This window comes from Pyxicephalus adspersus, chromosome Z (genome assembly GCF_032062135.1).
Source record: "Pyxicephalus adspersus chromosome Z, UCB_Pads_2.0, whole genome shotgun sequence".
Classification (NCBI taxonomy): Eukaryota; Metazoa; Chordata; class Amphibia; order Anura; family Pyxicephalidae; genus Pyxicephalus; species Pyxicephalus adspersus.
In genome coordinates this window covers 27,490,314-27,501,984 of record NC_092871.1, presented here as the reverse complement: position 1 = coordinate 27,501,984, position 11,671 = coordinate 27,490,314, and the positions used below count along the sequence as shown (strand labels likewise).

General features: G+C 41.2%; 1 protein-coding gene and 2 non-coding genes across 5 annotated transcripts; all 3 read left to right on the top strand.

Moving 5' to 3' along the window:
* The first annotated feature begins 4,551 nt into the window (after positions 1-4,551).
* RBMX (RNA binding motif protein X-linked) lies at positions 4,552-11,097 on the top strand. Of its 3 annotated transcripts, none has more exons than XM_072431842.1 (9): positions 4,552-4,649; positions 7,427-7,546; positions 7,732-7,838; positions 8,574-8,703; positions 8,982-9,101; positions 9,194-9,317; positions 9,679-9,801; positions 9,908-9,993; positions 10,494-11,097. In XM_072431842.1, exons 2-9 carry the CDS (start codon positions 7,438-7,440, stop codon positions 10,799-10,801), a joined length of 1,107 nt encoding a protein of 368 aa, XP_072287943.1. In that variant the 5' UTR covers positions 4,552-4,649; positions 7,427-7,437; the 3' UTR covers positions 10,802-11,097. The 3 variants fall into 3 exon arrangements, with proteins under 3 accessions (XP_072287943.1, XP_072287941.1, XP_072287942.1); XM_072431840.1 differs by having other exon boundaries at positions 8,574-8,712; XM_072431841.1 differs by lacking the exon at positions 4,552-4,649 and adding an exon at positions 5,028-5,194 and having other exon boundaries at positions 8,574-8,712.
* On the top strand, positions 5,265-5,339 carry LOC140344707 (small nucleolar RNA SNORD61). The gene has a single exon (XR_011923664.1). It is a non-coding gene; the product is annotated as a small nucleolar RNA SNORD61 (small nucleolar RNA).
* On the top strand, positions 7,579-7,653 carry LOC140344706 (small nucleolar RNA SNORD61). Its single transcript, XR_011923663.1, has one exon. It is a non-coding gene; the product is annotated as a small nucleolar RNA SNORD61 (small nucleolar RNA).
* Positions 11,098-11,671: the final 574 nt, after the last annotated feature.

Sequence of the window (11,671 nt, the reverse complement as noted above, 5' to 3'; positions counted from 1 at the left end):
TTTTTTTTATCCCTGCATAGCCTTTACATTTCCAGACCCACTACTTAAAAGACAGATGGCCATACACTAGTGAAACTTAGGAGATGACCCCCAGTTCCCATTCCCCTGCCTTTCCCCTCCTTCTTTTCTTTCCCCTCTCTCCTTTTATACCTTTTTCCTTCAACAATATTTTAATTGTAAATCTTCTCCATTCATTGTATTTTATTATTAATAATAAACAAGATTTATATAGCACCAACATATTACGCAGCGCTATGTTTTGGATGTAAACCTTCAATAAAACATTTGTAAAGCAATATAACGGCATTGTTGTAATTAATATTTGAGGGTGCGAACAATACATATAAAAACACAACCCTTCCCCCTCTATCAAAATATAAACTTGTGTGTTAAATTAGATCTGGCCTACACTGGCAATATTTTAAAACACTTAAACATGTCTATACAGCCTTTATATACATTTTCGTGTGTTAAGAAAGGCATTTTAAACCAAGCTATGTGCCCTTAAAGTGGCAGCAGAGGGAAATCTGGCATAAATGCCCACAGACACTTCTAAACATCAATAAACACTTCATTTCTTTCAATGTGGTATTTTATCAGTAACCAAATACTGCAGGCTGTTTTCAGTGCAGCCCAATATGCAATGATCAAAAACATCTCACGTTGTAAATGAATGGAAGTTTCACACATAGATGTTTGGACAGCCTTTTAGCACTTTGTATAACATCTGTGTAATCTAGACCTAAATCTTTACCTTTGCAGCTTTGCTCCTTTTCTTTCTTGTGTGTGTTGGAACAGCATTTGGCTTTTATGCAACAATATTTTGGCTGAGGATCTGACAATATTTATGCTTCCTGAACAGTTTCATCATCATTAATAATATACAGTGTTAATATAGCGCTGACATATTACGCAGTGCTGTACAAAGTCTATAGTCATGTCACTAGCTGTCCCTCAGTGGGGCTCATGACCTTATGTCCCTACCATAGTCATGTGTTAATCTTTAATACAGTCTAATTTAGGGGAAGCCAATTAACCTAACTGCATGTATTAGGAATGTGGGAGGAAAACAGAGTACTCAGAGGAAACCCACGCAAACTTGGGGAGAACCTGCAAACTCCATGCAGATAATGTCCTTGCCAGGATTGGAACCTGGGACCCAGCGCTGCAAAGGCCAGAGCTCTAACTACTGAGCCTCTGTGCTGCCCATACTATTATATTTTATTTATATGTAATACATGATTATGTTTATATTTACACCCTCAACATAATTAAACATGACAATTTTCAGAAGCAAGAACACACATTGTTTACAGAAAAAGCATTTTTCTATTAATCCTAATCCCCAATCTGGTTACTTGCTTTTTTGTAGAATCTTTGATGGTTCAGTGTATTACAGATTACTTTAAACATACCTAAAGCCAGCACATGGATTTGATGTGTATGGTGTAAAATATGGTTACAACCTCAAACCCACATTTTTGTATTCTTTAATCTGTCTGCTGCTGGGGAGATTTTCTTGCTTTTCCAATCCCATAGACAACATGAAGTGAGAGGAAGTATTTTCAAAGTGTTTTATAGTGAACCTATCATCACATGTCTAATATTATTATACAGGTTGGCTATCCCTTTTACATAATGGAAACAAAATCTAAACTTTATTTTTGGGAGGCCCCTTTTATTCCCCAATGATAACTCATCATTTTGGATTTTCCATCACATTCACTGCCAGTTACAGTAACACCAGAACAAAAAGAGGGAGAGAATCTCCCACGTGGTGCCCCAGCAATAAAATTCTGTTATAATTCCTAACCCCTCACCTCTCCAACCAAAAGACATATTTGTATTCCATGACTTTATAATGACTTTTATTTCAAGCTAATGCAGTTTTGGTTTTGTTTACTAAACAACAATCATGTTGAGTTGATTTTGTCCTGTAAACAATGAGGACTTTGTATTCAGTAATGTAGTTTTTGGGTAAGAGGTAACAATACTGTCTGGCACCTTGGATCCCATCCTCAGTTTCTTTCATATTTGTTATGTAAATATTGATATTGTTACCAGCCTCTACCCCCCTCAATGAACATACTCGGCCCAGAGGGATTTCACATTCACATTCCTATAATAAAAGTAATGGATTGTTTCCACTGTGATCACACAAGGGAAGCCTTTTGATTTATTATTATCCTTACTCATTAGTTTCCTATACACTTGCAGATCTTTAAAGTGGGTGACATCCTGGGTAAAAGTAAAACTTGAAAATGAATCGCAATGTTCTAATGAACAGAATTTGTGTTGTAGTAACTTGTGCATTAACCATTTAGCAACATACCTGGGTACTCTTATAAAGCCACCTACAGATGTCAGATGAACAACATCATTCTGTGTAATGGAAGAGCACAACCATTTCTCTCGAGTCACTAATATTTATATGTAGCTTTAGTCCCACTAACACCAGTGTTTTAAGGGAGGGTGTCTACAATCCTCCCCCCCCCCCCATCAGTACTCTTACTGGTGCACATCATTATATAATACATACTTCCACTGCCACTGGTGCATTCATTACTTCCACTGATTATTGGGCAATTACTACTCCTTCAGACCAAGGGGCGACTACTCCTTCCACAGACCAAGGGGCAACTACTACTCCCAAAGACCAAGGGCAATTACTACCAAGGGGCAACTACTACTCCGACAGACCAAGGGGCAATTACTACTCCGACAGACCAAGGGGCAATTACTACTCTCACAGGAAAAGGAGCAGTTACTATTCCCAAAGACCAAGGGACAATTGCTACTCCCACAGACCAAGGGGCAATTGCTACTCCTACAGACCAAGGGGAAAATACTACTCCCACAGACCAAGGGGCAATTACTACACCCACAGACCAAGGGGCAACTACTACTCTCACAGGAAAAGGAGCAATTACTATTTCCAAAGACCAAGGGGGCAATTGCTACTCCTATTGACCAAGGGGGCAATTACTACTCCCAAAAACCAAGGGGGCAATTACTACTCCCACTGACCCCACATGAGGGAGAACTAGCCCTTCAATAGCCCTGGGTGAAAAACACCATCAAGCTTTGTCCGGCTGTGTAGATTCACTTTCTTTGTGTTGCTGACCATTGTCTTAGAAATAAGAAGTGAGGGGAAATGCTCTGTTCATTTGCAAATAATGGCCTGGTATACGAGTCTGAAGGGCTGCAAGGGGCTCATCGACGGCCTGTCTACTGACTCCTCTATGAATAAATTTAGAGATAAATGAGAGCAGTCATTCTAATTCCTTTCCATGTTAACATTTAGGCTGTGTACACATGTGCAATAATTGTCTTTGGAAACGAACCATCCACGACAGATCCTTCTATAATTGTTAACAAAAAAAGTGCACCAGGACTGGTCAACCACGTCGGCGAACGAGGAATCTCGCTGGAAACGAACGACCGTCCCTGTGGATCTGATTGGGCGATGATTGTTTGTAATCTATTGTGTGTACGGTCATTCAGTGATCGTGGATTGTTCTGTGATACACTTTCTCCGGTACACATCACTTCCTGCCTTGTTCAAACCAACGTATCCAGTGTGTGTACATTATTGGTGGATTATATTTGAACGATCGAATTGTTAAAGCATGTACAAAATTGTGCACAATACGATTGTTCAAAATAATCGTTGATCGTTCTTTTTTAAACCATAATTATTGCACGTGTGTACCTAGCCTTATAAAAGGGGATATACGAGCAGTTGATGAGCTTCTGGCAAGATGTCCCCTTTGTCACAATGTGTTACAATTTGTCCTGCAGCCTATAGGCAGGGAATTTGCTCAGCTGTTGGGTGGTTGAATACACAACTGACCAGCAGATGCTGCAAGTAATGTCTGAGAATGCACTTATCATTGAAGGGCTGTTTTCTGTTATAGTAATAAGTTTGGCACTTAGTGGGTGCTACGTGGGGTGCCGGCACTTGGTGTGCTGTCATATAATCAGTAATGAATGGTAAATCTTTCAGTGTTCTGGTGTGATTTGTTGTAACCAGGAGGAAGAGAAAAAAAAGTTGGGGTTTATATCGTTCAGTGATGCAGCTTCTCTTTTTTCCCAGCACAGATGGAACAGTAGTCAGGCCTTCTTCCTTCTGGGTTCTGCATCCAAATTCACACTGAGATCGGGTGACGTGACTTCTTACAAATGTGAAAAAGTGCTGATCTCACTGGGCATGCATAAATGTGAGCACTTTTTTTACATTATGGAAAAGCCCCCGGTGATGCATGTGTGATCTCTGCTGGGGATATGTGACACAAGTATACTAGGAGGCTGCAGGTTTCCCTCTCAGTTGTTAAAGACAGAAGGAGAGATCTATCCATACATTTAAAATAAAAGAAAAATATCATTAGCCACCCTTTTATATAATGGTAAAAATATCATGGTAGGTCCTCTTTAATAATAATATCTGTACAGCCAACATAAAGCATACATTGTGCATTACAACATCCCATTGAGCACAGCGCCGCCACAGGCTTCCATGTGCAGTACATGACTGACCTTCAGTCACCGGGCCTCGTTTTGAAGTTGTGACGTCATACATATATAAAGCGCACGCCTTCTTTGTCCGCGTTCATTTTGTTGCGCAGTGATTCGGGAGACTTGGTTGTGAGGTAAGGTGACGGAATGAATTGGGAGTCTGTGGGTTAGCAGGCGTAGTTTTGCGTAGGACAGGACGAAGTCAGCCGTGAGCTGGCCTTTGCGGGGCCCCGGTTTGACTTGTAAAATAGCACGGGTGTGTGGAGGAGCGTGTTAAATACGTGTGCATGCGGGGTGTATTACATGTGGACTGTGACTGACGTTATGCATGTGGTGTCGGTGAGCAGGGTTTATGTCAGACCCGTATAGCAGGCCGCCTCACCGTGCAGCTCCTACACGCGGTGCATTATGGGAAGGCCATAGCTGGGCCGCCGCGTGCTCTCCGCGCGCCCCTCACCGCCGCCATTTTGTGTGAGGAGCTTCCCTGGGTGAAGACAATGGCCGCTGCCTGTGTGTGGGGTTGTCAGGAACTTCCATACACTACACGAGCACTGACTAGTCTGTGTCAGACATTATAGAGCTGCCTATGGCTACGCCCTAATACCTCGCTCCCAATTTATCCCTGGAGACTGAGAGGGCCCATTCAGCGTGTGCAATGTATGATTAGATTGGAGGCAAGGTACAGACAGGCTCATAGTGATAATATTAGGAATATTTAGTAAATACAGATATGACGGTGCTGTGTATGAGCTGTGATGAACCTCAGGCAATGATCAGGATTTGAGCTGATAAAGCCAACTTGTCCTCTAAGAAGTTCTGAGCTTGTAACACACGCTATGTACTGAGGGTTTTATAGGAGATTAATTTAATAATATATATGTGTAATGTACATTTATATTGGAATGGAGGAAGTGGTGTGGGGTCATTGTGATTCCTATTTAATCTACAGTGCTGTGTAATATTTTGGTGCTATATAAATCCTGTTTAATAATAATTGATGACCTTTAAGTGGAATTTGATTAAAAAGGAAGAGAACTAAAAAGTGCCCAAAACACCAAAAAATACTTACCTTCAATCCCCCAGAGCAGTATCAATCGGGAGGGTTCTACCATCGGGTCCTGGTATCTGTCTTTCAGCTGGCGCCCAAGGTGCTGCCATCTTCTTTCTGGTTCTTGCTATGCAGGCAAGATCAGTTGACCTAAAGGTGGTGGGGGGGAACTTGCCAACCTCACTGTGCATGCGGAAGATCGACTTTTTCCCCCCACTTTTGATGAAAGGGCTCCTGCGCATGTGCCATGTCCTTGGGAATGTACATATGGAGCACCCAAGAGCCTCCCGGGATGTTTGATGTTGGTATCCTGGCAGGCTTTGTGCCCTCATTCATTGGTGATAGAGAATTTAGGGGTTATTATTATTAAACAGGATTTATATAGTGCCAACATATTACGCAGCGCTGTACATTAAATAGGGATTGCAAATGACAGACTAATACAGACAGTGATACAGGAGGAGAGGACCCTGGCCCGAAGAGCTTACAATCTAGTAGGTGGGGGAATTTCACACACAATAGGATGGGAGATATGTAGTGGTGGGAAGTAATGAGGTTTTAGCAGACAGAAGAAGGGGGGTAGGCAAGTTTGAAAAAATTAGTTTTGAGCGCTCTTTTAAATGAGCAGAAAGTAGGAGCAAGCCGAATAGGGCGAGGAAGACCATTCCAGAGAGTCGGAGCAGCTCTAGAGAAGTCTTGTAACCGTGCGTGTGCGTGTGATGAGGTTATGAGTGAGGAAGTCATTAGTAGATCATTGGGGGAGTGGAGGGAACGGCAGGGGGAGTATTTTTTAACCATGTCATAGATGTAAGTGGGACAATAACTGTGGAGGGATTTGAAGGCAAAGCACAGGAGCTTAAATTTGGTGCTGCTCTTTTATAAAAACAAAAAAAAACTGGGGGGGTTGCACTTAAACATAATTTTTACCCTACAGAGTGGACATAAACTCCATATTTGGTTAGGCAACTGTTTTTTTTAAAGGGTGCAGCAGCCTCCTATTTCTGTCTTGATTGCTGCAGTGCAAAGCCTCCTGGGATACCCACGGCACACTTCCCGGGAAGGCTCCTGGCTGCTCCTTCTGCGCATGTCTTGCTGTTGGCATGTGCAGACAGAGCCCTTTCTTTAACCTCTCTAGCAGTATGATTATTTTAGTTTTTTAAATGTCAAAGCGGTCCATTTGACATTTAAAAATACTTCTTATTTTAAATGTCCCACCAGCCAGCGCATTCCACAGGTACATTGAATGCCCGCCTAGCATCTGCATCCCATGGCTTTGCATCCCCAATAGTCACACGCTGGGGATGTGAGGCCAGGGGACCCAAATGCTGGCCAGCATAGACGGAGGATACCGCAGGACTTTGGGGACCAAGTAAACCCTCAATTCCACCCCCCATTGTGGCTCAGGGTTGCCGCTCTTTGTAATGAAATTTGACATTACAAGATTACCGCCGGGGAGGTTAATGGAAGAAAAATTTGCTGATCTCACACATGCGCAGTGAGGCCGGCAGTCTTTTTGGTTATTTTTTGTTTTTTTATCCCTCCTTCATATCTGTCACCGGAGATCAGGTGACATAAGATAAAGAACCTGGAAGAAGAGACATGTCAGTGCCAGGTGCTTCCTCTGTGCCGGCCTGAAGACTGTTATTTTGGGTTTAGTTCGTTTTAAATGATCAGTTTTTGGTAAATGTCATGTAGTGGTGTCAGTTATCTCATTTCAGTTACTTTAGTTCTCTGGCTGGTATGACAGTTGATGTGCAGGGACAGAACACGTGTCGACTGTATTTACCATAGATTTGTTTGTGCTGGGTGTTAGAAAGTTTGATTTCTAATTTGGGTTTTTCAACTTCTTTGCCCTCTCTCTAGATCACATCACCATGTTGGAAGCCGACCGCCCCGGAAAACTGTTCATTGGTGGTCTCAACACAGAGACCACAGAGAAGGCTTTGGAAGGTGTTTTTAGCAAATATGGCCGTATAGTAGAAGGTAAGAATCTGACATGGCGATGCTGTGTATGAGCTGTGATGAATCTTTGGCATTGATCAGGATTTGAACTGATAAAGCCTAATTGTCCTCTAAGAAGTTCTGAGCTTTTTCAACACAGGCCATGTACTTTGTTAGTTCTGCTGAGAGTTCAAATATCAACCCTTAAATTTGTTTTCACTTTTCAGTGCTTTTAATGAAAGATCGTGAGACTAACAAGTCCAGAGGATTTGCCTTTGTCACATTTGAGAGCCCTGCAGATGCCAAGGATGCTGCAAGGGAATTAAATGGAAAGGTGAGCTTTAGAATCATGTGTCTTGGCAGTAAAGTGAGAGGGGGGTGTAAAAAAGTAATATTACAAAATAGTGTGTGCATTTACCAGGATTATCTTCTGTATCATAAAAGCTTGTGTATTCAAAAATCTTCATAGAAAGTTACAGCAGCAGTTCAATAGTTGTATGTGTGTATGTATTACAATGCAATATATAGCATTCCATACAATTAAATAGAGTCCTACATAGATAACACAACTCAATAGTTGCTCCAGCCTTCTGGGCAGTCTTAAACTCAAAAATAGCAGCAACTCTGTCAAGTATGATAGATATGACATATGTTCTGCTCTTCACTTCATGTTTGGGTTTCTAACAGAGGATGTATTTAAACAGCTTAGTAAATGATCTACCCATAGTTTATATACTGGTAAATGTACCTCTAATGTCCATGGTTAGTGATGATCTGCAGATCCAATGAAAAGAATTGGCCTGTGTAAAACATCATAGTTTCTAATGGCAGCTGTTTAAACCCATAAATACGATCTAAAGCTATCTTTTAATGTTTTTTAATGTGCAGCATTTGCAGTCTTCCAAACTGGGCAACTAAATACTAGATTGTTCTTTTGGAGGTGGTTGTTCTTTGTTCTGCCTCCAGTTCCTTTTATGCAAGCTGTACCATAAAATTTTATAATTACCTGGATTGGTTGTCTTTACACCTACTGTTCATTGAGCTTGCATTGTGTTTTTCGATCATACAGGCACTGGATGGAAAGCCAATTAAGGTGGAGCAAGCCACCAAACCGTCCTTTGGAGCAGGCAGTAGACGTGGACCACCACCTCCACCAAGAAGTCGTGGCCCTCCAAGAGGTCTTAGAGGGTCAAGAGGAGGTGATTATGGTATTACTTGTAACTTTGGGTTACATTTTTTTATTATTTTATGTATTGTCTGTCTGGTCAGAAATGACCCATAACGTAAAACAAGTTTTTTTACTAATCATCATTCAGTAATTGTGATGCTTTTGGTCTTGCAATCCTAAATGCACTAGTTCATAGCACCAAAGTCTCCTAAGGTTCTATCCTAGGGGGACAGATGCTCTTTAGAACCTATATATGTAGTCATTAATTCCTTTGTGTTTTTAGTAACCCCACCTTCCTTCATTTTTAAGGTTCTTCAAGAGGTGGAATGCCCCTTAAAAGAGGACCTCCTCCTCGCAGTGGCGGAGGCCCTCCACCTAAAAGATCTGCCCCCTCTGGCCCAATTCGCAGCAGTGGAATGAGTGGACGAGGTAAATAACTTGGTTTTAGAAGACCATTTGAGCACTCAAATCTGTATCTAAAACTGAAATATAACTGCCTTCCAAAAATTCTTTGCCTGCAGCCCCACTGTCGCGTGAACGAGACGGCTATGGTGGACCACCTCGCAGGGATTCATTGCCATCACGCAGAGATGAATACATGTCCCCAAGAGATGATGGTTACAGTGCAAAGGATCGCTATGACAGGTAAGTCTTAACGGCCTCTATTGTTTTAGTCTCTTAACACATCTTTAGGCTAGGCAGTTTTTCATAAGCTACACTGCCTCAGACAACTTAAAACACTAATGTTGCAGTCCAATAAGTGATGAGAGGTGACGGGGATATATATATATATATATATATATATAGAAGCATTGTCAGATTTGTACTGTGATCCTTGATAACTGATATTTTTTGTCTTCCCCTAAATACCCCCAGTAGTCAGTGGAGGGACACGTTGTGACCTGGCAATCCAGCAATTTATTTAATTTTGATAACATTTCAGTTGTTAAAATACTGCAAAAGTGATGATATACATTTATGTAACCTTTTTTATTTTTTTTTATAGTTATTCCAGGGATTACGGCAGCTCCAGAGATTCTAGAGATTATGCACCACCTCCACGAGACTATACCTATAGGGATTATGGTCACTCAAGCTCTCGTGATGATTATGGATCAAGAGGTTATAGGTATGCTGTGTTCCTTTGAAACTTGTCTATATTAGGACAAAGCGTGTCCTGTATAGTAGTTTTAGATTTTTTTTTGAGTGAAACTAACTCGTTTTCTTGTGTTCAGCGATCGTGATGGCTACGGAGGCCGTGATAGAGATTACTCAGATCATCCAAGTGGCGGTTCTTACAGAGACTCATATGAGCCCTACGGTAAGGTGTTATCTTTTTATTTGGGGTTTTGTTTTACAGGACACTTGTTTGCCCCTCCTGAAGATTAAAAAAAAAGAAACTATTTCACCAAAATCCAATAGTAACACTGTGTGGAAAAATCCAGTTTTGTTTTTCCCATGTATGGAGTAATGTTAATTTGCACTACAGCAAGATTCCTACCAAATCAACAGCAACCTTAGTATCCTCCATTCCGGAGCTCCCCCCAAAAAAAACCCCATCCCAGTGAAGCAAATGAAACTCCCTGGATATCATGTGGCAAAATCTCCACTACAATCTAAGCTGCTATTCTGGAGTTCCTAATGCAAATGAGATCTTTTTAAAGTGTGCCTCGTTCATTATTTTTTTTCAAACCAACTAGATTGTTTTTTTACATGCAAACCTTTCCACTAGATTCCCTAATATACAGCTGCAAATATCAAATTGAAATGTAATCATGTAACTCATAGTATTGCCCTATTGCCTGACCATTGACCCTGCAGGTAACTCACGTAGTGCCCCCCCTGCAAGAGGGCCCCCTCCATCATATGGTGGAAGCAGTCGCTATGATGATTATGGCAGCTCACGAGATGGCTACGGAGGCAGAGACAGTTATACAAGCAGCAGGAATGATATGTACTCAAGTGGACGTGACAGAGTTGGCCGTCAAGACCGTGGCCTACCCCCTCCAATGGATAGAGGCTATCCTCCCCCTCGTGATTCATACAGCAGCTCAAGTCGGGGTGCTCCCCGTGGTGGCGGCAGAGGCGGAAGCAGATCTGATAGAGGAGGTGGCAGAAGCAGATATTAAAAGCAAATCCTCATTAACCATGGACCAAAGACATTCTGTAACAAGTAAAATTGGCGTTTGCTCTGCTTTTACCACCAGCGGACTACTAAGAGGAGTTTGTTTTTTGTTTTATTTATCTTTATTTTTTACCTGTAAGTTTTCTCCTCAATCAAGTATGATTTTTTTTTTTTTGAGGAAGTTAAAATGCTTAATCTTCAGATTTTGTTAGCTTTACTCTGAAATGTATAATGTGTAGTAGAACTTGTGTATTAGTGTTGTAACTTTTTTTCTAAAGTAAAGTCTCACAAAAAACCCCACATTTCATCCTGTTTCATAATTCTCCCAAACACCCTTATTAAATGGATGCTACGAAATAAGGAGTAACTCAACTTCTATATAACTTGTGTGCCATTGGGACACAGCAATCCAAAATTTCCGAAAGAGTATATATCAAATGTTTACGTAACGGATCATATGGTTTAAAATGCCCTAATCCTGGATGTGTACTCAACTAGCCAGCAGTTGTCAAACAAGGAACGATACCCAAGTTATGAATTAAAACGTGGTAAAACTGCTATTGAACGAAAGTAGTCCATCTTTCAAAGAAACTAGCAAACCATATGTGCTGTTACTGTTTCAATGTGTTTGCAAATCTGTAGTGTCACTTCTTAAAGGAAAGAGTAAAGGATAATGAAGAACCAAATGATGTCTCTGCCCAAAGACCATGGCAGCCAAAAACAAGTGAATCATTCTACTGTAACCCACCAAAATCCTGTGAAACTGCAATAAGGGTAAGCAAAGTCAACTAGTTTTGTTTTATTTTTTCAGTCTAAGTCAAAATTGCACTGCACACTTTGCAGAGTGCAGATTTGTTTTGGAACGTAATGAAAC